At 41.0% G+C, this 26630-nt stretch overlaps 1 protein-coding gene across 9 annotated transcripts in view; it reads right to left on the bottom strand.

The window, feature by feature from the left end:
* The window catches only part of AKAP9 (A-kinase anchoring protein 9), a 128814-nt gene extending 104747 nt beyond the window's left edge, over window positions 1-24067 (bottom strand). For 4 of the 9 annotated variants that reach the window (XM_039357667.1, XM_039357672.1, XM_039357669.1 and 1 more), the window contains exons 1-2: window positions 23772-24066; window positions 1133-1387 (exon numbers count right to left, since the gene is read on the bottom strand). In XM_039357667.1, the coding sequence (XP_039213601.1) occupies window positions 1133-1387; window positions 23772-23855 (339 nt within the window). In that variant the 5' untranslated portion in view covers window positions 23856-24066. Of the gene's footprint in view, window positions 1-1132; window positions 1388-23771 lie in introns of all 9 variants that reach the window. The other 5 variants (XM_039357668.1, XM_039357670.1, XM_039357674.1 and 2 more) reach the window with 2 other exon arrangements.
* Between the last annotated feature and the right edge of the window lie 2563 nt (window positions 24068-26630).

Below are 26630 nucleotides of genomic sequence, written 5' to 3'. Positions count from 1 at the left end.
CTATTTATAAACTGACAAATACTAACAAGGTTGAGAGTATTTTCACATTTATAGATAGAAACCTCTGATTATTTTTATTATTATTATTATTTTTATATTTTTGTGTCATGTACTAATATGATCTGTGAGGACCCACAGAGGATTTCCAACAGACGTACAGGTAGTTCTTGTCTAACATCTATTTGTTCAGCCAATGCTTGAAGTTAGGATAGAGCTGAAGGGACTTACAACTGATCTTCAAAGTTCCTAATTGGGCCGTTCTTTTGCACACTAGTGAAAGAAGCTCGGTATGTGAAAAAAGGAAACCATCTTTCACAGGTTGAGCTTCTTTCATGAAAGAAAGCCCTGGGTTCCATGTGAACAGAAGCCCTGGGCAGGGTGTGAAACAACTCCTAGCTATACCAGTGTGAAAGAAGGCAGCATGAAAGAATGTTCTGGCAGGTGGGCAGTGCGATGGTGGCAGTATAGCTGGGCAGCTGGATAGGCAAGCATCTAAAAGGACAGAGATGGAGTTAGATAGATAGGTGGGGAAAGTTCAAGAATATTATTTTACTGTGGCTCAGTGCTGGAACAGACCAAGAAGGAACAGCTTGGGGAGGGTGGATCCCCATCTAATAATCAGTGAGATTCCCTTATTAAGAGCAATGGAGACTGTAGGGATTGCTAATGTAAGTAGTAGTAGTAATGTAAATACTACCAGTGTTTAGAAATTCCAGTTACAATTATCATAGTTTGCATATATTATATCGCAATAAAACCAACTATTAACTCAATATTTACAGATTGCCAATAACTAGTAATATTTCAAATAAACATCAATGTAGAATATTATTTTGTGAAATCCTTTTAAAATACCACAAATTCAATAAATTCTATATAGATTTATTATTTTTAACAATATTTATAATCTATCTCAATTCTGTCAGACTCTGCGCTATAGCCTCTTATGGTAATGCTTTGAGCTATTAATATTAGCGCTACACGAGAAAATTACTTGCTCTTACTTTTGAAATGAAAATGTTTGAGAATGTTTACAACATTTAATTTACTATACCATCTATCAATAAACAGGGTCAAAATCTAACCCCCGTTTTTTTTTTTAAAAAAAAATCTCAAAGTCTGAAACACTTACATCTGTGGTATATGTTTGATCATGCTTAATCATTTCATCAGTGTGCAAAGTTCTCACTATAACAGATTCAGATGTAGCAGCTGCTCCTTTTTGAAAGTTACGTGGGGATGCTTCTTCTGTTTGCAATTGGTTAATATCCAAACCTTCTTGTATCAATTCTTCATCTTCGACTTTTGATATCTTTTTTTTCTTCTTTTGCTTCTTAAATGCATGCTGCCCATCAGAGTATGCTTTGCGTTGTCTAAACTGTGCAAGCTGAACATAAAAGAAAATCCTGTTAGACAGGGGCATTTTATAGCCTGTGGGCCACATCCTGCCCTTTAACTGCCTGGCTAAGGCGGCAGTGGCAGGAGGATGGCAGCAGTGGCATGGAGGTAGCAGCCCTCTACAACAGTCCCAGTTTGGCTCTTTGGGAAAATTGCCAGCCCTTGTGTTAGAGTAAAAGATTTCTAATATATTATATATGAAAGTATTTTTTAAAATGTATGGTGTTCTACATAAACTTGCAATGTTAAGTGTAGGTTAATACAGACTAAAGGTCAATATTCACTTAATTTATATATAAAATGTGTAGTCCAATAAGAGAATTAGCATATACCTTTAATCTTCAAAGTAGTCAGTAATTGCTTAGAAATAATTCAAAATAAATTCAAAGTTAAAAACAGATGATATTGTATTGTTGTCAATTTTTATTTCCCTTGCAGCCAGAAACAAATATATGATACAAAAAAAAAACAATGAATCTGAAACCTTAAACTTTAAACAATGTAATTTGACTTTATTCTTATGAATGTCAACATTTTTTAAACATACCAAATATATATAAAAAGAAGCAGACATCCTTACTATTTGTGAGTTAAAAAATGCAAATGTATCCTGCCATTTGAATAAACAAAAAAACAGTCCAGAAAGAATTTACAGAAAACAGAAAAAAGAAAGCATTTGCAAATCAGGCACAACATATTGCATATGTCTCTGAAATAAAATAATTTTTGCAATCTTTTTCTCGAGAGTATTGATAATCCAGTATTTGGCTTCTCTCCCATTCACAGGAGGGTTGAGATTTGTAGAACAAAAATATTCACCTATATATTTAGCCCTTGCTTCCTATTAGTCTTATTTACCTATTAGATTACCCAATTAACTAATTTATTTATTAGGTTTTTATGCCACCCATCTCCTCTATAAGGTGACCCTGGTCAGCTTAGCAATTTCTAATTTTAAAATAGCAACACTTATTTAATGAAATCTTATGAAAGCTGAAGTATTTCCTGGGGGAAGGGAGAGAGGAGGAAAGACAGGAGAAATTTCCTTAGCATTCTTTCCAGTGACTCCATTCAGCTACCTCCATCAAGCTCAGAGTAAACAATAGTAAACACAAGAGACATACTTTCATAGCAAAAGATTCTTTCTATTCTCTTAAACTGTTGGAGTTATTGGATTATCTGGCCTGCTAGGCTGAGTCATCAGCTGCAGTAGGCCAAGGTATAAGGAAGTCGGAAGTAAAAAAGGTTGGGAGAATACCAAGAAGTGCTGTGCGGGGCAAAGGAAGGTGTTTGATGCTTTGTTGGTGCCGGGTGTAACAGCTGTATAGGAGCGTGAGCAAAACAAAGCTGTAGCACGTGTAATATGCTAATATGCTGTGTTATAACAAATGTGGTTGGTGTAAGGTGGTCACCAGGTGCATATAAACCCGCCTTCTGGTAACACAATAAAAGGGATGCTTCGGCTTTGTTCGGGGCTCCCATCCCGAGGAAACCACGTGTTCGTGTCTGTTCTTCTACACTCATGGGAGACCCGCTGGGCGCGTGAAAACCCACAACTGGTGACCCCGACGTGATTCATGTTTCTGAGCGCGTCTCTTGGTACCCTCTTACTCACTCGGCGGAAGAGCCTACTGCAACTCAGGGCCGGTCGTCAGGACTAGACGAAGTACCCTCCCAAAACATTACCGTGAGTATGGGGACAGGATTCTCTAAGCCTCAGGTTGTGCACCTCTCAGAACTTAGGGAATTGACCAAGTCATCAATAATTGTTTTGAAAAAGAATGGAAAAATTTGCCCCTTCCCACTAAAGGGGATTTGATCCTCCTCTTAAAATATGTATATCAAAATTGCCTTGTATATCCCGAAGGAGGATCCCTAAAAGTGTCGGTGTGGGTTAAATTGGGAAAGTATTTTCATGAATCTCCTCAAGCCCCTCCAAAAATTTTGTCTACATGGCGAATTGTAATTGAATGTCTCCAAATCCATGAAGATGCCATGAAAACAGAGAAGGGGAGGGTAGACCCCCCGCCTGCCTATAACTCTGAAAAGCCTGTAGACCCCCCGCCTGCTTATGACTCTGAAAAGCCCGATGATTTGAAAAAGGGACAGAGTGCAGAAGAAAAATCCTCCTTGGCAGTTTATCAAGCCGATGTGCCTTTTGAACCGTTCGCGCCAATGAAGGAGGGAGAAAAAGAACAAAGGAGCACCAACGTGCTACCTTCCCCTGCCAGCGCCATCTCCAGGGCACTGGCCGAAGCTCATGAAAAAGGGGAACTGCAACCTGAAGAATATCAATTTTGCGCGCCTGTTTTTATTGATCCAATCACAGGCAATCGTAGATATGAAACAATTCCCATGAAAACTATTAGAGAAATAAAACAAGCAGCATCAAGTTATGGGATTTCTAGCCATTATACCTTGGGTCTGATAGGTCACATGGCTTCTACTTTTTATTTGTTGCCTGAAGATTGGAAAGGGCTATTCCATATGATTTTAACATCTTCATAATATGTGGTTTGGGAATCAGAATGGAAAAAAGAATGTCAAAAGATCGTTTTAGCTTGGCAGGGCCATAATCAACCAACAGTAGACCAGTTAACAGGGAATGGAAATTTTAGTTACCTGGGCGCTCAACAAGCCATGAATCCTTTGTTTTATTCTCATGCAGCCCTCGCAGCAAAAGCTGCCCTAACTCGGGTTGATGATCCACAGAGGGGAACAAAAGGCTCTTTTGTAAAGATTTTTCAAGGGTCTAATCAGCCCTATGGGGAATTTGTGGATCAGTTACAAAAGGCCATATCTAGGGAAATCACAAATGAAATAGCCCAAGAGGAATTGTTGAAAAAACTTGCCTTTGAAAATGCCAATGAGGACTGTAGACGGGTCCTGCAGCCCTTAATGAGCAAACCTGATGCAGGATTGGCAGACTATATTCAAGCCTATAGAATTGTGGGGACCAATGCATTTAACATGGAAACTTTGGCTATGGCCTTACAAAAAGCAGGAAGTAATAATGGACAACCTGCGGGTAAAGCTGGTAACTGTTTTAATTGCGGGAAGCCTGGTCATTTTAAAAATCAGTGCCGGGCCCCGGGGGGGGGGCGCTAATAAAAGCAGGGGAGTAGGAGCCAGACCAAAAACCGTTTGCCCGCGCTGTAAAAAGGAGTTTCACTGGGCAAACCAGTGTCACTCCAACCCTATGCCCGCTGATTCCCAGAAACCGGGAAACTAGAGCTGGGGCATTCAGCTAGCCCCGCCTCAAAGGCTGAATCTTATCATTTTGTCCTGGTGGCCTCTGAGACAATAACCACAGGCTTATCCGGGCTGTCATATTTTTTGCCAATCCGGCCGTCTGTCCCTTTTCCCCCTGATTGTGACACCCCTCTGTTAGTGTTTCCTCACCGTGACTTTATTATGCAGGGAGTAACGGCTATGCCATTTTTGAAAGACCCACCTGACTTTACATCAGTCGCTTTGGCATTTACCCCTAACACTCCCATGACTGTGCTCGAGGGAACAGTAGTGGCAACTGCCGTCCCTGTGCCCCAACAACCACAAGTTTTGGCAATTGAGCAAGAAATTCAAAAGTTCCGTCCCTCTATGGCCTTTCAAGTCAATGGACGCTCCTTTTTTGGTATTCTAGATACCGGAGCTGACGTATCGGTCATTAGAGAGGAGGAGTGGCCCTCTGAGTGGCAGACCGACAGCGCACCGTCGGTTCGGGGAGTGGGAGGAGTCCAGCACGCACGTGTGAGCAAACACTGCCTTTCTGTGACCTCGGAAGAAACATCAGTCACTGCCCACATTAAACCTGTCATTCTTCCGCTTCATATTAATCTGTGGGGTCGGGACGATGAGTCAGTTCAATGCAAAATTAATTTTGGATTAAGATGTCTCAGTTAATAAAGTTAAACCTCTTGACTGACACCCCAGTTTGGGTGGATCAGTGGCCTTTAACCAAAGAAAAATTAACCGCTCTGGTGCAATTGGTAGATCAACAGTTAAGAGTTAAAACGCATTGAACCCTCATTGAGTCCTTATAATACGCCGGTGTTTGTCATAAAGAAAAAATCTGGAAAATGGAGAATTTTGAACGATCTAAGAGTTATCAATAAGATCATTCGCCGCATGGGGGCGCTCCAATGCGGTTTACCTAATCCTAATTTGATACCAAAAGACTATGACCTTATGGTTATAGATCTAAAAGATGCATTTTTCTCTATTCCACTACACCCAGAGGACAAACACTTATTTGCCTTTAGTGTGCCTGAAATGAATAACTCCAAGCCCACGGCCAGGTATCAATGGACTGTCTTGCCTCAAGGGATGCTAAACAGTCCTACAATGTGTCAATATGTTGTCAATCAGGTTTTAAGACCATATTGGGACAAGTTTCCTCATTTTAAAATTTACCATTATATGGATGATATTTTAGTGGCAGCTCCAGGGCCCTCAGGTACGGTCTCAGCAACCTTGCCTGTTCTAACCTCCATTTTTCAAACAAATGGGTTTTTTATTTCACCTGAAAAAATTCAGCTTAAACACCCCTTTCTGTACTTGAGCCACAAGCTTTTGGCCTCACACGCCGAGCCTCAGCTGTCTAAGTTGTGTCTTCCACCATGCCCAACCTTAGTCCAACTTCAACAATATTTAGGATCAATTAATTGGGCCCGTCCCTATATGGGACTAACCACCTCTCAATTGGCTCCATTGTTCTCTGCTCTTACGCAGGGAAAAAATCCAGGAGATAAGATCTTGTTAACTCAACAACAACTTAAAACTTGTGACATCATTCAGCATGCATTGTCAAAAGTATGGGTCGATCGTGTTCAGCCCGTTATGCCTTTTTCTATGTTAATTTTTAACACCGTTGACCTTCCTACGGCAGCTTTGGCTCAGATCGTGTCTAATATAAAAATGATGATTGTAGAATGGATCCACTTATCTCACACCCCGAAGAACACCATTTCACAGAAACATACGCTCTTTGCTCAGCTTATAACAAAATCTCGCTTTAGGGCAAAGGGCTTTAGGGGGTGTTGAACCGTCCTTTTTATATATCCCTTGTTCGCTAACAGCTTGGGAAAGTTTGTTGGCCAACTATGAATCTTTGCAGCAAGCACTTGCTGATTGGCCAGGAGAAGTGTCTTGTCATCCACCATCAGATCCTCACATTTTTTTATTAAAAACAGTCCCATTTAAATGGCAATCTCCTTGTGCTTCTTTCCCTTTAAAAGAAGCAATAACGGTGTTTGCTGACGGCAGCAAGACTCATGGAGCCTGTGCTTGGAAAGAGGAGGGGAAGTGGCGTACAAAAATCACCCCCCCACAGACGTCAGCTCAGCGCTCTGAGCTAGTGGCGGCCACCATGGCATTTTTTCATTTTAAAGATCAACCCTTTAATCTGATCCTGGACAGTTTATATGTTACCCAAATTGTCAAAACCATTTTTGACTCTTATTTGGCACCGAATGTCTCTATGGATCTGTTAACATTATTTTTGGACTTGCAACATCTCGTAAACGATCGGAAGCACCCATTTTTTGTTGCCCATATTCGTAGCCATCAGCCCTTTCCAGGCCCACTCCAAGAAGGCAATGATGTTGCCGATGCTGCCGCCTCACAAACACCTCTTAATATGCCACTCACCTTTTTAACCCCCTGGGAAAGTCATTCCTATTTCCATCAGAATAAGAAAGCATTAATCAAACAATTTAATCTTTCAGCTGCTGAAGCTGCTGCCATCGTTCAGCAATGTCCAACCTGTAGCAAGCAAGCACACTCAATACCACTTGGAGTAAATCCTCGTGGCTTGGAGAGCTGTCAAATTTGGCAAATGGATGTTACTCAATATCCTCCCTTTGCCCCGTGGAAACATCTTCATGTTTCTATTGATACATATTCTGGCTTCATTATGGCTTCCCCCCAGAGGGGTGAGGCCACTAAACATGTTATCAATCACTGTATTCGGTCATTTGCATTGTTGGGACGCCCCAAAGAACTTAAGACAGACAACGGACCTGCTTATATTAGCTCTGCTTTTGCAGAATTCTGTACAAAATGGTCCATTGTTCATAAGTTTGGCATTCCATATAATAGCCAAGGTCAAGCCTTGGTTGAGCGAGCAAATCAAACATTAAAAACAGCTCTCAATCGATATTTAAATGAAAAGGGGAAAATCGCCCCTGGCCTCCCAGCAGTGCAAAACATCCTTAACTTGTGCCTTTATACATTGAACTTTTTAAATCTGATGGGCGATCCATCATCAACAGTTGCCTCTCGTCATTTTCAACAGTCCCTCCCCCTACTTCAAGACCTCCAGTTTACTATCGATGGCTTCCAGATTCCATGTGGAAAGGTCCTGCAGAGCTTATTACCTGGGGGAGAGGCTACGCTGCGGTAGATGATCATGGCAAAATCATTTGGACTCTAGCTCGCTGTGTTCACCCTTATTTGGTTCAATCTCCACCATCCTAACCAGACATCAGACGACCATGGACCCTGGGCCCACAACTCTTTTATGAAAGATGTGCAGAATATTTCTCGTCTTTTGAACAAGACTGAGTGTTGGATGTGCATGCATATTCCAACCCTGGAGGAGGGGGGACTTTTTATACATGCGGTGCCTTTTAATACAACTGGTTGGAAACAATTTCCCTGGTCTAGAGGGAACATTTCCAATGCTATGGTGAATTATAGGGTATACACAATAGGAAGCAGAATCCAGGAAAAGGCAGCGTTTTGTTGGGAATATAAGAACACCGCTAAAAACTCTGTTTTAGTAGGCAGATACCCATATTGTGATATCACATTTCAACTTTCAAACAACATGACTAGACCACATCCCTTTAAGAAAATTCCTCTTTTTGAATCCCTTGATGATTTTTCTGAATATATGTGTACCTATCAAATAACCGGATGCTCGCTATCAACAGGATGTCATCCCGGCAACACAGACACGATATCCACACTCTTCCTTTGCAGTATTGTAAGAGCCATGGTTCGCCAAACTGTGCAAAGCTCCAGCATGACTACAAATATATTAAGTAACGTCTGGATGCTTTGTGGCCGGCGGGCATATCAACGTATACCTCCACGGTGGTCCGGCCGTTGTACGTTGGGCTTTCTTGCTCCCTCAGTTTTTGTGTCAGATCAGCCACCTTCAGGCCGTTTGCGCAATCGAAGAGATCTAAAGAGAAAATGGCCTGGGAGGATCCGGCAGTACAGGAACGCAAGTTGCACGATCTATATTTCCATCTCTGGGGGTAGCCATGAATTACAGAGACATCTATGCATTAAATAACTGGACTAGGCACATGTTCAACGCTACCATTCAGACTACCAAATTGTTAAACAAGGAAGTGGCAGAAATGCGAGAGATTGTTCTGCAAAATCGTTATGCTTTAGACATTATCCTTGCCTCGAAAGGAGGAGTATGTGCCTTAATCCATTCTCATTGTTGTGTTTATATCTCTGATTATAAAGCCAATATCACAGATACCATTGAGCATATGGAAGACATGGTTCGTCATAATCCGTTACAATCCGACGGATCTGGCGCAATAAACATTTGGGATGCCCTATGGTCTTGGCTACCTGACGGAACCTGGCTGCGATCATTGGTTTCTGGTATTATAACTATTGTGGTTATTTTAGTTTTGATATGTTGTTGTATTCAATGTTTGCCCTCTTTGTTTATGATGTTTAAAAATTTTCCCTCAGGAACTGTCACCCATCAACAGATCAATTTAGTAACTACACCTATCACTGCAGTTCAGCTAACCCTGCTAACCAAACCGGCCTTCACCTTGCCAAGCGACACTGAGGATGACTTCGTATAAAGCGCTCCCTCCTTATTTTTAAATAAAACAGAAAAGGAGAAGATGTTGGAGTTATTGGATTATCTGGCCTGCTAGGCTGAGTCATCAGCTGCAGTAGGCCAAGGTATAAGGAAGTCGGAAGTAAAAAAGGTTGGGAGAATACCAAGAAGTGCCGTGCGGTGCAAAGGAAGGTGTTTGGTGCTTTGTTGGTGCCGGGTGTAACAGCTGTATAGGAGCGTGAGCAAAACAAAGCTGTAGCACATGTAATATGCTAATATGCTGTGTTGTAACAAATGTGGTTGGTGTAAGATGGTCACCAGGTGCATATAAACCCGCCTTCTGGTAACACAATAAAAGGGATGTTTCGGCTTTGTTCGGGGCTCCCATCCCGAGGAAACCACGTGTTCGTGTCTGTTCTTCTACACTCATGGGAGACCCACTGGGCGCGTGAAAACCCACATTAAACTATTGTTATCATAGACATTTAACATCAGCATAAGCAAAAGCCTGCAAATCCACTCATCTTAATCTTATTAATTACAATTGCAGAGACACTTTTGTTATATCAGATATATTTATTAACTATAATCAATAAATGGATAATCTTTATGTGACTGATTCTCAAGGTCAAACAATCTGATTTTTAAATGACTAAATAAATGAATTTAAATTTTAAATGAAGACTTGGTTCCATATTTAAAATATCTACTATAACTCAATTAAATTCTAATTAAAGGTAGAATTAATTTGACTTTTAAAAATGTTAATAACAAAAGAATGGAAAAATATGACTATTACAGGTCGTCCTTAATTAACAACCATTCATTTAGTGACTGCTCGAAATGAAAACAGCACTGAAAAAAGTGACATGGCCTTTTTTCACACTTACGACCATTGCAGCATCCCCATGTTCATGTGATGCAAATTAAGGTAATTGGCATGTATTTATGATGGTTGTAATATTCCAGGGTCATGCAATTATCAAGGCTTTTTTTCTCATAGAACGCCCAGAACGGAGTTTCAGCATCTTTTTGGGATGGAACCTTATAGGGGAGGCAAGGCGGGTTGTATGACGTGTGTGAGTTCCAGCACCTGTTTTTTTTTAAGAAAGGAAGCACTGACAATGATCATTTTCAATCTTTCCAGCTAGTTTTTGACAAGCAAAGTCAATGAGGATAGCCAGATTTGCTTAATGACTCTGTGATTCACTTAACAACTACAGTAATTTGCTTAATGACTCTGGCAAAAAAGGTCGTAAAACTGGGCGCAAATTAGGAAATTTTGGTCCCAACTGTGGTCATAAATCAAGAGCTATCTGTACTAGCAATCAGAAATTGCTGATAAGATATTCAATGCAGGTTAACAAACCAAAGTCTCTCTCTCTCTCTCTCTCTCTCTCTCTCTCTCTCTCTCTCTCTCTCTCTGTGTGTGTGTGTGTGTGTTTCTCTGTGTCTCTGTGTCTCTCTGTGTATGTGTGTGTGTGTTTGTAATCTGTTTTAAACAGTTCCAGTGACAGAATGCCAAGTAAGACCATCACCAAGTCAAGCTTGGCTCCTGGTTACTGCATGCATAGAGGTACCCTGGCAGTATTATCGAAATAGTTGCCACTATCTTCTTTTAAAATACTTTTCTGATAACAGCATAATTAGCTATGTGCAGCCAAGAGCTTATTTCACATACAACATCAATTTGGACTGCATGGCAAACCTGAGAAAATACTACAATGAGGAAGACTTATTTGGAAGGAAGTGCCAATGAATTCAGGATTTCACTGCAAGTTTCATTTATAACTCCTGTTACCAGAAGAATGATTGACGGTCCAGATCCATCTCTGCAATGATTTCACTTCATTTCTATTGAAAGCAACAGGTGCTAGTCCAGTTGGCATATTGAGTTAATTACTCACCTGTTGGACATTTAGCACTTTTGAGTCTGCCTGAGCAATCTGCTGTTATTTATTATCTTCACTCAGCAACTGCAATCTTATTTCTCAAAAGAACTCACATAAATGCCTCCAGAAATCGTGGGCGTTCCATCACTGGAGGTTTTTAAGAAGAGGCTAGACAGTCACTTGGTCTGAGATGATATATGGTCTCCTGCACGAGCAGGGGGCTGGACTAGACTAAGGTCCCTTCCAGCTCTATTCTATTCTAAATTCTATTCTAAATATTCTCAATTTATTGTACCATCCTATACCTTTGTGTAAATAGCAATATTATGTTCATATAATTATTAGTTTTTAATTGAACCAGTGGATAATTGCCATGAAATGTTACAAACTGAATCAATACTCCTTTTTCTGTTTCTGACTCTTGTCCTCAGCCATAATTTCTCACCTTCCCCAATATTTTTCTGCTCTGAAGTATTCTGTATACCAATTGTTTCAATGAAGCTGAAAACCCTGTTAGATCATGAGAAAGAAATCAGTTGGCAAGTTTATGGACTATATTTAAAGACACATTTGATCCTGTTTTAATAGCAATCTTAAAACAAATCTGAACAGTATAAAAATAAAAATAGCACAAGCCCTATCAAGCAGACTCATTCCTGCACTGGCATGTGTCTACATCTAATCTCTATTGTCTTCCTTCATTTACCCTAATTTCCATTGCTGACAAAGAAAGAATTAGCAGTAGGAAAATTCATCACCAAGAGCAGTGTGTAGGAAGGATGGAAAAGTTGCCATTATTTAGTCCTTTTTAAAGACTCCTAAAAATGTTTTGTACTGCCTAAATAATATTTACAGGTAGGTTATAATCAGTAGAAATCTGAATAGTGCAAAATTGTGACTTATAGTCCAAATTATAAATAGTTACAAGCTCACATTCAATGCAAGCCAAAATTCAGGTAGTATAAGACTAGCACAATATGACTAAGACTATCGTGCAGTTGCCATTGGTGTTTTAGATGCTAATTGTCCTTTGGGCAAAATGGAGAAAAGGAAGAGCCCACTCATGGAAACTTCAGAACTACAGCAGAATATGTGAGGTAACAGGTTCACTTTGTATATATCTTTGTCTTCTATTACTATTATATAGTATTTCATAAGTAAACATATAAAAATTTAGGTTTATCATACTGGAACCAATTATCCTCTTTTCCATAGAAGTACACTTGAAATAGTGCAAATTTAAATAATGTGATCACTGCAAGGAATTCATTAACTGCGCTAATTGATACCCACAATTTCTATATCTATTTAGTTGATATATATCCCACCTTTTATTCTAAGGCAAAGACAGGGTAGGCATGGGAAGATGAGTTGAGAGGGAGTCATTAGTTTTATTTCATTGTAAGGCTCACTGAGCTGAGGATGGTTTGGATCACAAGTCTCCCTAGTGCAGTGGTGGCAAACCTATGGCACACGTGCCAGAAGTGACACTCAGAACCCCCTCTGTGGACACACGTGCTGTCGCCCCAGCAGAGTTCACCAGAGTAGTGAGCACGTGGCATTTGGAAGTGACAGAGCAGAAAGTGAGCAAGCAAGTGGTGTTTGGAAGCATTTGGAAGTGACGGGGCACTCAGTGAGTGAGCGAGCACATGCCGCTTGGAAGCAACGGGACAGGAAGTGAACAAGCAAATAGCGCTGGCCCCCCGGGTATGCAGCAGAGATGGCAAGAGACTGGCCCCCGCCACTCTGGCCCCAGCTCTGCCCAGCCCAGCAGCCCCCAAGTTGCGTGTACAGGAGGCAGTGAGCGCACGGGGGCTGACAGCATCCAGCAGCAGGGACTGTGTAGCCCGCTGTACTGGGCTGGCCCTCCAGCAGCAGTGCTGCGGAGGCACTGGCATCACACGGAGTCGGGGAAGCATGTGAAGTGGACTGCCGGAACGCCTACTCCATCCCATCTCTTTTTTTGCTTGGAGAGGTGGTCACCACTGGTCATTTTCTCAGCCCCTCGAGGTTACCGTTGGCCCACAGGTGGAGCGCATTCCCCTCATGCACCTTGGTATCTACCACAGCCGCCAGCCGCTTGTGCAGGTCGATTAGGCCTCCACCCAGAGCTGCAGGCCCACCCACCAGAAAGGAGGTGAAGCGGTCGGCTAGGAAGTCCTGCATAGAGATGGTAGAGCCAGCAGGAAAAAGGCCACCCCGAGCAGGAAAAGCTGGATTCTCATCGGTATCATGGCCGCCCAGGCCCAGCAGAGATGGGAGGAGGCATGCAATCTTAGCTGAGCCTGGGGGGCCATGGTGCCGATGGGGATCCAGCTTTCCCCACTTGGGGTGCCCTTTGGCTTGCTGGGCGTGGGCGTGCTCTATCACCTCTACTCGAGCTTGCTAGCCGGCCAGGCACTCTGGGTGGTGGCCTAATGGATATGCATGAGCTGCTGGTGGCGGCAGCCCAAGGCAGGGCCAAGGTGCATCAAGTGCATGAGGGGAACAGGCTCCATGCATGGGCCAAGGGCAAGATCTGCAAGGGGGCTGAGATGACCAGCAATGACCTGTTCTCCAACCGTAAGCAAAAACAGATGGGATGGAGTAGGCACATCCGGCAGTCTGCATCACGTGTCTCCCCCCTCCTGTTCTCCGCTTGCTGCTGGAGGACTGGCCTGGTATTGGCAGTGGGCTGGTATTGCCAGAGTGCGCCGACTGTGGCTGCTGACGGACACCATCGGCCCCCATGCACTCGCTGGCCTTTGTGTGCAGGGGCTTATACAGCTGTAGAGAGTAAAGAGGATAATAAAACAAGAAGATATGCATGAAGATATGCATTGTACTCTCAAGCTGCGCACATCAATCAATGGACAAGTTACATAGTTATTTGGTATATACATTGTAAAGGACTTCAGTTTTTCCAAAATATATACCCATTACAATAAAATTTTAAGATATCCCAAGAAAAAGAAATATAATGTGTGTCTAGTAATCATAGCCTGAAAAAAGAGATGTGGTTGTGAAGCGAGACATCACATAACTGCCTTGCTTAGTGACAGCAATCCCACAGTCTCAGACAGCAATCCCACAGTTTCCATTGCTAACCAAGAATTGTGTGTCAGCTGCATGGTTCTGGAGCTGCTAACCATATCCTAGGAAGTTATAACCATCCTAGTGCAGTCCCAGCCATAGTAGCCCTCCCATCCCACACTCCAAGACCTCTGCTGTCATGTACTCTGTCACCATAGCTGACTTTTGGTGTCTTCTTGCTCTCACCATTGACAAAGTGGGCTTTGCTTGGTTGCTAGGCCAGGTTGGGGCTGGGCTTTACTCTGAAACAAACAAACAAAAAAAAAAGCCAAGAGCAGCTAGAAAGCCAGTGCAAAATAATAAGCAACTTTGTGCTGCAGCTTAGAGGCTGCTTTTGGCTATTTTTTTATCCTATAGCTGAAGCCATCCCCAGCCAGGCATGGGAAAATGGCACAGAAGACCTTTTTGGCCAATTGCAACTCTGGGACTGCTGCTGATTTTTTTAATTTCCACAGTGCAAGCTCAACCCAGCTTGGTTGTGAGTTCTAGTTCTGCCTTACACATGATGAAATGATAGAAGGTGTTGAAGCCACAGGAATTTTGGGAGGAAGTGATCATGCAATACTGGCATTCAACATTATGGAAGCACAAGCAATAGAACACAGTCAAACTAGAGTCTTGGACTTCAAGAGAGCTAATTTCAATAAACTTAGAGAGGGCTTGGGAAAGATTCCATGGATGAGAATTCTCAAGGGGAAAACAACTCAAGAAGTTTGGGAAATTTTGAAAAGCGATATAATAAAAGCCCAATCTAGCACAATACCAACAAAGAGAAAAAATAACAGCTCTCAAAAGAAACCAGCATGGCTGCATAAAGAACTCTCTGACAAATTGAAAGATAAAAAGGACAAGTATAGAAAGTGGAAAGAGGGCACATAACTAAGTCAGAATATTAGCAAATAGCCCGAGCCTGCAAAGATGAAGTGAGGAAAGTTAAGGCTCAAAATGAACTAAGGCTTGTGACCAAAGTCAAAAATAACAAAAAAAGCTTCTTTCAATATGTAAAAAATAAGAAAAAAGTGAAGGAAATGATTGGTCCATTAGTGGGTGAAAGTGGCAAGAAGGTGACAAGCCACAGGGAGAAAGCAGAACTATTTAACTTGTTTTTTTCATCTGTCTTTACACAAAGGGGAAAAAAAACAGACCAATCTACCAAAAATAGTGCCATAAAAAACAGAAACACAAGTTAAGATAGGCAAGAAAATGGTAAGTGAGCACCTGTCCAGCCTAGACAAGTTCAAATCATCAGGACCAAATGGATTACACCCCACAGTTCTCAAGGAACTGGCAGATGTGATCTCAGAACCACTGAACTATATTTTTCAAAGATCCTGGAGCACTGAGAAACTCCAGAGGACTGGAAAAGAGTTGATGTAGTTCCCATCTTCAAAAAAGGAAAAAAATGGATCCAGGAAATTACAGACCTATCAGCCTGACCTCAATACCTGGGAAGATTCTAGAAAAGATAATCAAACAACGAATCAGCGAACACTTAGAGGCAAACAAAGTCATTACTAAAAGCCAACATGGCTTTGTCAAAAACAGATCATGCCAGACAAATCTTATTGCATTCTTTGACCAAGTGACAAAATTAGTGGATCAGAGGAATGCTATGGATATAATTTACTTGGACTTCAGTAAGACATTTGATAAAGTAGATCACAACCTACTACTTGATAAGATAGAAAAATGTGGGTTAGACAGCATAACCACCAGATGGATTCGTAGCTGGCTGACCAGTAGTACTCAGCATGTGGTCCTCAATGGAATTGCATCTACATGGAGGGAAGTGTGTAGTGGGGTACCCCAGGGCTCTATTCTGGGCCCAGTGCTCTTCAACATCTTCATCAACGATTTGGATGAGGGGATAGATGGGGAACTCATCAAATTTGCAGATGACACCAAGCTGGCAGGAATAGCCAACATTCCAGAAGACAGGCTTAAGATACAGGAGGATCTGGACAGACTTGAACACTGGGCGCTATCTAATAAAATGAAATTCAATGGTGAAAAAAGTAAGGTTCTACATTTAGGCAAGAAAAACCACATGTACAAGTATAGTATAGGGGGTACCTTGCTCAATATTTGTAACTGTGAGAGGGATCCCCGAGTCCTAGTGGACAATCACTTAAATATGAGTCAGCAGTGTAGTGCAGATGCCAAAAAAGCCAACACAGTGCTAGGCTGCATTAACAGAGGGACAGAATCAAGATCACGTGAAGTATTAATACCACTTTACAATGCCTTGGTATGGCCGCACTTGGAATACTGCATCTAGTTTTGGTCACTACGATGTAAAAAAGATGTTGAGACTCTAGAAAGAGCAACAAAGATGATTAGAGGACTGGAGGCTAAAACATATAAGGAACGGTTGCTGGAATTGGGTATGTCTAGTTTAACGAAGAGATTGGCGAGGGGGGACATGATAGCAGTGTTCCAATATCTCAGGGGCTGCCACAAAGAAAAGGGAGTCAAGCTATTTTCCAAAGCACCTGAAGGTAGGACAAGAAGCAACGGATGGAAACTAATCAAGGAGAGAAGCAACCTAGAACTAAGGAGAAACTTCCTGACAGTTAGAACAATTAACAAGTGGAACAACCTGCCTCCAGAATCGGTGAATGCTCCAACACTGGAAGTTTTAAAGAAGAAACTGGACAGCCATTTGTCCGAAATGGTATAGGGTTTCCTGCCTGAACAGGGGGTTGGACTAGATGACCTCCAAGGTCCCTTCCAACATTTATTATTATTACTACTATAGCCAGCTGGGTGACTTTGGGCCGATCACTCTCTCTTAGCCCAACCTATCTCACAGGATTATTGTTCTGGAGAAAATAAGAAGGGGTATCATATTTTTCATTGCCCTGAATAATTTATAAAAATAATAATGGTGGGATGTAAATAAATAAAACAAAATTTATCAATCCAAATAAAGTGCATATAAAGCATCTATATTTTTGTCCTCACCAAAATCAGCACACCAAGTCTGGGGATTAATCTATAAACCGACAAAATGTCATTAGTCTTCCTCAATCTTTGAGCAAAATGAACAGTTTGAATAGTTTAATTCTTTGGAAAAAGATATACTGCTTTTCATTAATTTGGGTAAACCACATAATCTCCCCTTAGCCTACTAATAAGATTGGGGAGAGGCACAATTTTTATAATTCAAAAGTAAAATTCTGCTGTGAAATTACTATGAGAAAAAAATCTCCAAGAGCATATATACTGTTTTTCAACAGTAATATAAACTTATACATTCTTTCTTAAAAATTAACTTTACTAAACAATATTGATTTATTTGTAATTAATATATATAATTGCATTGTCAGTTTCTCTGGCAACAGTGATTATCAAGTTTATATTATATTTTAATCAACAAAGATGAACAGTATTTTTAATCCATTGGAAATATCTTCTAAATATTTTATATACCTACAGAATTTTTTAAAACCCTAAAATACACACTAAAATATTTAGAACATTTTAACAATAAAGCAAAGACTATGACATCAGCTATTATACTGGATATAATTATTCACTTATATTATTCAGGGATGTATAAGTGCTTTCTTTGTTCTACAAACAAGATTATTATTCACTATCATCATGTTTTACAAGATGTTCATGCCCCATGCCACATGTGAATAATATTAAGCTCTAACAATTAAGTACAATTTATTCATTTCTAGGATTTCCTGACTTCTACAGAATGTTAAAGACAGGATAACAGAGATAACTAGTATTGAGAATGTCTTCCTTAAGCAGCTGGATGTTTTGGAATGAACACAGAAAGGGAGCCACGCCCATATAATGAATGAAGATTACTTCAGAAACAAAGGAATCAATCTTACAACAGAAAACTTGGATTTGACTACATCTCTATATGATTCTTCATCAAGAAACACAAATTAAGCAAATGACTAATTTTGAGAAAGAAAACTGTTTTTCCATTAAACAGACTGTAGTAGTATACCAAAAGAAAAAGCAAATTAGAATAGAATAGCAAATTAGAATAGAATAGAACTGGAAGGGACCTTGGAGGTCTTCTAGTCCAGCCTCCTGCAAACCTACCATCTCAGACAAGTGACTGTCTAACCTCTTTTTAAAAATCTCCAGTGATGGAGCGCCCACAATTTCTGAAGGCAAGCTGCTCCACTGGTTAATTGTCCTCACTGTCAGGAAGTTTCTCCTTAATTCCAGGTTACTTCTCTCTTTGATCAGTTTCCAACCATTGTTTCCTGTCCTGCCCTCTGTGCTTTGGTGAATAACGTAATCTCCTCTTCTGTGTGGCAGCCCCTCAAAATACTGGAATACTGCTATCATGTCTCCCCTATTTCTTTTCTTTAGACTAGCCAAACCCAAGTCCTTCAGCCATTCTTCATATGTTTTAGTCTCCAGGCCTTTGATCATCTCAGTTGTTCTTCTCTGAATTTTTTCCAACTCTCAACATCTTTTTTGTGATATGGTGACCAAAATTGGCTGCAGTATTCCAGGTGTGGTCTTACTAGGGTTTTATAAAGCACTACTAATATCTCGCGTGATTTTGATTCCATGCCTGTTTATACAAGCCAGGACTATTAATAGCTTTTTTGGCTGCTGCTGCACACTGCTGGTTCATTGTTAAGTGATTATCCATTAGGACTCCAAGGCCCCACTCACAGTTACTGTTTTTAAGCCAGGTCTGCCCAATCTGTACTTGTACCTTTGATTTTTCCTACCTAAATGTAAAACTTTGCTTTTCTCCACATTAAAATGGATAGGGCCCATTGTTCAAGTTTGTCAAGGTCTTTTTGGATCCTGAGTTGGTCTTCTGGAGTGTTGGCTACTTCTGCCAGTTTGGTGTCATCTGCAAATCTGGTGAGTTCCCCTTCAATTCCCTCATCTAAGTCATTGATAAAGATATTGAAGAGTACTGGGTACTCTTGTGGTACCTCACTGCTTACTTCTCTCCATGTGGATGTAGTGCCGGTGACTCGTTGAGTATGGTTTGCCAACCAGCTACAGTTCCATCTGTTGGTGATGTTGTCTATTCCACCTTTTTCTAGCTTACCAAGGAGTAGGTTGTGGTCCACTTTATTGCATATATGTGAGAAAGTGTAGAAAAATAAACTGAATTCTAGAAATTAACTAGCATAGAAACAGGCTCCCTTTTAGTGCAGTCCCTGGTACCAAATTCATCCATGTGAACATTTATTGCAAATAATAAAATAAATGAACACAGAGCTGCACAAAGCACTGTGGTGGTTGTTTTATTTTAATTTATTATTTTGCTTTGAAAAATTGTGTGGAGAAATGTTAAATTATGGGTGTGAGTTGCTTATGGAATAATTGTGCAATTTGCTTGACAAATGTGTTCAAGTGCCAGATAACTGGAAGAATATAATTAGTGGTCCTCTGAGTAAAGATAGCATAAGTGAATATAAAGCCAGTTAAAAAAGAAAATTGATGAAAAATAGAGATTAGGTAAAGTTACAGAATTATTTGTTAATAATAACTTACCATTTTAAATAGCAATAAGATTCACAAATGTTTAATTTGCAGGTTGGATAAATACACTTTCTGTTTTTGTGCCTTCAAACCAGTTTTAACTCATAGTGAAAAGTCTCTGCAGTTTTCTTGGCAAGATTTTCTGAAAGTGATTTGTCTCTGCCTCCTTCCTAAGACAATAGAAAGTGACTGCTCAAGGTCACCCAGCTGGCTTTATGCAAGTAGAACTAGAACTCATGGTCTCCCTATCTCTAACCTTATGCCTTAATCATTACGTCAAACCAATTTTCTGAAAAATATAGTGTATTGGTTATATGCTTTCAATGTTTTGTTTTGAATATTTTCAAGTATGGCAAAAATACAATAAGCATATTCTGAAGATTTTAATGTAACACAGATTAACTTCAACTTCAGAGACATTTCTTAAGAAGAACCGAAGAAACTTCTTGGATGAGAAGTGAAACATCTTCAAGGAAAAAGAAAGTCCAGTTGCCTTTTGAAAAAGCACCTTTGGGACAACCATGACTTGGATGACTGAGAATTTCCAGAGACTCCATATTATATTCTTAGCAACAATATAAAAGACATTTTCCATTGCATTTTTCCAGGATTTTTTTGCATCTTCCCCAAATAGGCTACAGGCTTGCAATTTCCCAGTGGGCTCCTTTCTAAGTAATCAGATCTACAGGTGGTACTCAATTTCTGATTGATTAGAGATTGGTTATTATTCAAAGTTATCAGACCCTGGAAAAGATTCTTTATGGCCAGAATTTCCAGATATTATAGAATTGTAAGTTTGTTGTTTGGCAAACTTTTCACACTTAAGACTGGTTGCCAAGGTTCGCATGATCATGTTATTGGCATTTGCAATTTCCTCTGTCTGCTTTCCCAGAAAGTCAATTGGGAAGCTGGGAAGGAAATTTGCAAGCTATTGCCACCACCTGCTGAGAGGACTCTCATGTTTGGGAGCTGACTTAAATTGCTGCCAGTTAAAAGCTGAACTCTTTTCGTGGATTGGAAAAAAATGGTGCTCAGATTCCCGTATCCCACTGAAGGAGCTCCCTTCCATGCATGGAGGAGCTGAACTCCTTCAATAAGAATGGAGAAACAAACCTCAAATCTGAACTCTTTTTTCCACATCTTGCGGTAGAAGTTCCCTTCTGTGTGGGGAACTAACAGCGGGGCAGAAATGGAGCTCAAATCCTGAAGATGGAGTTCTGTTTCTCCACCCTACTAAAAGAGGTCCCTTCCATAGTGGAGGAGAGATGAACTTTGGCAGGATGGAAAAATAGAACTCAGAGCCTGATGTCAAGGTCTGTTTCCACATCCTATGGAAGGACTTGCCTTCTGAATGAAAGAGAGCTTAACAAATAGAATAACAGAATTGGAGACCTTATAGCCCAACCCCCTGCTGAAGCAGGAAACTCTATACCAGGCATGTGAAACTGCCGACCCGCAGGCAGGATACGTCACGCTGAAACTGCGCCCATCCCATTGCTGGCAATGGGGAAAAAGTCGCGATACGTCGCATGATGTCACGAGTTTGACATGCCTGCCCTATACCACTTCGGATAAATTGCTACCCAATATCTTCTTAAAAACCTCCAGTGATAGAGCACCAATTACTTCTGAAGGTAAGTTGTTCTGCTGATTAATTGCTTTTATTGTCAGGGAATTTCTCCTTAGTTCTTCTTGATTAGTTTTCATCCATTGCTTCTTGCCCTGCCTTCAAGTGCTTTGGAGAATAAGTTGACTCTCTCTTCTTTGATGCAGCCCCTTAGATATTAGGACATGCTATTATGTCACCCCATAATCCTTCTTTTCATTAGACTAGACATATCCAGCTGAAATGATCATGCACCTCGGTTCTAATCTACATGAAAGCTGGGACATGACCACTGAAGTAAAAGACAAGGATAGAGAAAGCCTGAACAGCATTCTTCAAAATGAAAATCAGGCTTGTCAGATGCTATATTTTTTCTATCCTGCTCTATGGAGTAGAAAGTTGGTCTCTGACAGAAGGCCATCCGAAGAAACTAGAAACATTTGAAATGTGGATTTACAGGTGGCTGTTACGTATAAGCTGGGTTGACAAGATCAGAAATGAGGAGGTGATAAGCTGCCTGGGAAAGCCAAGGAAAATCATCAAAACAATTAAAAATTAGAATATTTCAGACACGTGATATGACATCCAGAAATATACGGAATACTCCATTTAATCCTCCAGGGAAAGATTGAAGGCAAATGAGGTCCAGGCAGAAGAAGAACATCGTGGCTTCAAAATCTAAGGGACTGGTTTGGACAAAACTCAACTGCACTTTTTCGTGCGGCTGCTGATAAAAACAGGATCGCCAACATGATCGCCAACGTCCGATAACGGATATGGCACAAGAAGAAGAAGAAGACATATCCAATTCCTGCAACCATTCTTTGTATGTTGACATCCGGCTGAGGGTGCAAAAACAAAGCTCAGATCCTGATGATTTGAGCTCTGTGCTTGCCCCACTGAAAGCTTCCCTTCAGCTGGCAGCTCTTTCAGCCAGGCCTTAGAGACAAGAGGGAGCCAAAATCCAAGCAGGACTTTTAATTCCTGGGTGCTGAAGCAGCACAGTAAAGAATGTGGAGTGCCTTAAGCAGGTAAAGAAAGTCCTGGGAGGCTCAGAGCAGGCCACATACAAATTTCTCTTCTCTTAGGACTGAGAATCCTGTTTGGCTTTCAGAAGCAAGGATTTTTGATTGGAGCCTATTATCTAGGACTCTATTCACTTAATGACTCCCATAATTAACTACCTATAGTTCTAACTTCTTTCTCCCTAGAGCTCTCAAAACTAGTTAAAAACTTAGTTATTTGTTTATAAAATTAAACTAAACTTTTCATTTATCCCTGCTTAAATTTCAGATATACATTTATGGATTGAATAAAAAGATTCAAATTAAAATTACTTCAGAAATTAAAGAACTCATCATCTGAATTCAGCAATGCAGAGTATTTTAAACCTAACACACAAAGATGTTGAAAAGAACATTGTTGTAGTTACAGGTATCTCATAATTAAACTCTTGTCAAGCATTATCCACACTGAAAATGTTATACATTTTCCACATTTTTTTAAAAAAATTACTATATGATGCACAGGAATGTGCCTTTTATAACATAGTGCAGTGCAGGCAAAATGATTTTAATTTTACTCTTAAATTAACAATGCAATTCATGTAGTGGTCAAATTACTTGCAATTATGAGCTCACTGGCCTATTTAGGTATCCCAAAAGTACAGTATGCTATAAGGCATACTGAGAAGACATTTATATATTCAATCCCCTTACTGCAGCTAAATAATTAGACATTATAAACCTCTACTATGAACAGAGCTTACATTCCAACTATAATAGAGGTTGCAACGGTGTATACAGTTTTAATTATCAATTTTACAGTGACCTTATTCATCTTGTCTGCTGTACAGTGCATTTACATTATAAACCTGATTTAGGGCAATAGTTTTGCCTTGGTTTTTAAGGCACCTATTTATAGAGCAAGATAGAATAACTTGCACCTCTCCAGCCCTATGCGATCCCTTGCTCTTCTAAAATAGAAATACCAGTTGGGACCTGTGGCATTTCCATGGTATGTACAACCTCTTGCCAATAGCAACAGCTGTTCCCGATACGTATCACAAGCCTTGCTCTGGATCCTACAATGTGCACTGACTCAAATGATATGACATTTCCACGACACTCCTTCTCCCACACCACGCACGCACGCACGCACACACACACCACACACAAAGAATCGTGCACAAAGGAAACAGCAACATGGAAAAGTCGCCAGGGAACGCCTCGCTCCCTCAGCCATCCGAGATTGAGCCTTAACAACTCCGTCGCCGCTCATGACAGCGGAAAAGGGGCGGACGGGCAAGCTATATATTTTTACTAACGGAAAAGGGGCGGGACGCAGACAGGCAAGCTATATGTTCCTTGCCCCATGAACCACAAGCTGCCCGCCCCCCCCCCTACTTCTCTTCCTCATCTACCCACCTACCTACCCACCCACCCACCACCTGCGGCCGTATCCAGGCCTGCCGCCCCGCGCTCACTTCTCATCTTACCTTGGCTTTGCCGGCCTCCAGCTTCTTCTGCCTCTCCTGCTCGTCCATGGCTCCTGTGGGGGAGACAAGACAGTTACGGTGCATCCAATTAAACCCAGAAGGGGGACTTGCCCTAAGCCTCCGAAAGGTCTCTCGCTCGGCGTCAGCAACTCGCGCTCTGAACGTCTACGGAGTCTGAAGGCGCCGCGGTTCACCCACCGGCGCCGCCATCTTCAGCTCCACGTAAACATGCGGCCGGGGAAAGTGACGTCCGCGCCGCCGCTCTAAGAACCACCTCGAGGCTTTGTAGAGAAGCTCCGAAAGGCGGCAACCGGGGAAGGGATGGTTCTTGCGGCGGGCGAGCTCGTTTCCTCATTTTAGTACCTCGCCTTCTTTTTTTCTTTTTACTTTGGTGGCTGGAGACAGAGAGCTCCAGCCACCTACTTTCTCAACAACAATCCTATGGGTAGTTTGGGCTAAGAGAGATTGGCCCAAGGTCGCTTTGGCTAGTGAATGTAAACTTGGATTGCCAGTTCTTAGATCAATACCTGTGATTAAATTGCAATACTGCAACTCCCTGAATGTAAAATGTACCTGAATCATGACAAGAATAAACTAATAATTCCATGAATGCTACATTTGGGCAAGAAATAAACAATTAAAATTTTAGCGATGTTTAATTATTTAGTCTGTTGATACATATTCTAATTTTTGTATTATAGTAATTATATTATTTTTTAAAAAATTGTTCCCCATCCAATCATTTGTTGAGATGGCTGACCAGATAAATAAATAAAATTTAATATATATATCACAGAGATTCTAAAACTGCAGGGTAAAGCAACTGCCCATTGGTAAAATAATTTTTAACCCCCCAAAATTGCTACTTCAGCTACACCAGTCTTTTCAAAAGCAAATCCCATTGTTTGAGAAAACTTGCCTTAAATCAGTGTTTTTTAAACATGTTTTTTAAATTTATATTCCATCTTTTTATTATTTTTACAAATAATAAGGCAGCAAAATACAACACACATTTCTCCTGTTTTCCCCATAACACTGTAAAGTGGATTGGGCTGAGAATGACTGATCCAAGGTCATCTATCTGCATTTGAACTCAGAGTCTCCTGCTTCTCTAGCCATGTGCCTTAACCACTAGTTCAGTGGTGACGAACCTATGGCACGGGTGCCAGAGGCAGCACTCAGAGCCTTCTGTGGGCACGCGTACCGTCACCCCAGTCCTAGGCCTTCAGCTGGGTTTTATAAAACCTTTTCGCTTTAGCCTCCATCACACAGTGTACAAAAAAAAAAAGGTTCAATCAATCAGTCAATTTCAACTTCTCGTGGGGAAAAAAAAGATCTTGTAAAGTTGGAATTGATTGATTGAACTGTTTAGTCCTACGCAGTCTGCTGTTACCACCGCTGTCATGCCTACCCAATGGGCCACACCCACCCAATGGGCCACACCCACTCGGCACTCCATGATGCATAAGTGGGCTTTGGTTGCAGTTTGGGCACTTGGTCTCTAAAAGTTTCGCCATCACTATACTATCTCAAACTGGCTCTCAACTGGCATGCTGCCTGGGGAATTCTGGGAGATGAAGTCCCAGTATCTTAATGTTGCCAAATTTGAAACTTATTGCCTTTAAAGTTTAAACAATACATCAGGGTGGTACTTCAGGGCCAAATAAGGTTTAATTTTAGCTTTATTTTGAGCTTGTCAAGTGGAAATAGGAAAAAATGCATTGCTTAATGATGCCGCTATATATATATATATATATATATATATATATATATATGGAGAAGGAAATGGCAAACCACTCCAGTATCTTTGCCATGAAAACCCCATGGACAGTACTAAAAGGAAAAAAGATATGACGCTGGAAGATGAGCCCCTCAGGTCGGAAGGTGTCCAATATGCTACTGGGGAAGAGCAGAGGGCTAGTACTAGTAGCGCCAGAAAGAATGAAGCGACTGGGCCAAAGCCGAAAGGACGCTCAGCTGTGGATATATCTGGTGGTGAAAGGAAAGTCCGATGCTGTAAAGATTTTTTCTCCATAGGAACCTGGAATGTAAGATCCATGAATCAAGGCAAGCTAGACGTAGTCAAAAAAGAGATGACAAGACTGAACATCGACATCTTAGGAATCAGCGAACTAAAATGGACAGGAATGGGTGAATTTAACTCAGATGACCATCAGGTATACTACTGTGGGCAAGAATCCCTCAGAAGAAATGGAGTAGCCTTCATAGTCAATAAAAGAATAGGAAAAGCAATACTGGGATACAATCCCCAAAATGACAGAATGATCTCAACTCGAATCCAAGGCAAACCATTCAATATCACAGTAGTCCAAATCTATGCCCCAACCACTGGTGTTGAAGAGGATGAAATTGACCGGTTCTATGAAGCCCTACAGCACCTTATAGAATTAACACCAAAAAATGATGTCCTTATCATCATGGGGGATTGGAATGCTAAGGTAGGAAGCCAAAAGATAACCGGAATAACAGGCAAGTTTGGCCTTGGAGTACAAAATGAAGCAGGGCACAGGCTAATAGAATTTTGTCAAGAGAATACGATGGTCATAACAAACACTCTTTTCCAACAACCCAAGAGACGGCTCTACACATGGACATCACCAGACGGTCAACATAGAAATCAGATTGACTATGTGCTCTGCAGCCAAAGAAAGGGGACGACAGAGAATGAGATGGCTGGATGGAGTCACTGAAGCAGTAGGTGTGAACTTAAATGGACTCCAGAAGATGGTAGAGGACAGGAAGACCTGGAGGAACGTTGTCCATGGGGTCGCGATGGGTCGGACACGGCTTCGCAATTAACAACAACAAATATTATAGATGTTCATGAATGCAGTACCA

Source organism: Crotalus tigris, unplaced genomic scaffold (assembly GCF_016545835.1).
Source record: "Crotalus tigris isolate CLP2741 ecotype Arizona unplaced genomic scaffold, ASM1654583v1 scf7180000018940.2059657, whole genome shotgun sequence".
Taxonomy (NCBI): domain Eukaryota; kingdom Metazoa; phylum Chordata; class Lepidosauria; order Squamata; family Viperidae; genus Crotalus; species Crotalus tigris.
This window is presented reverse-complemented; position numbering and strand designations above follow the sequence as displayed.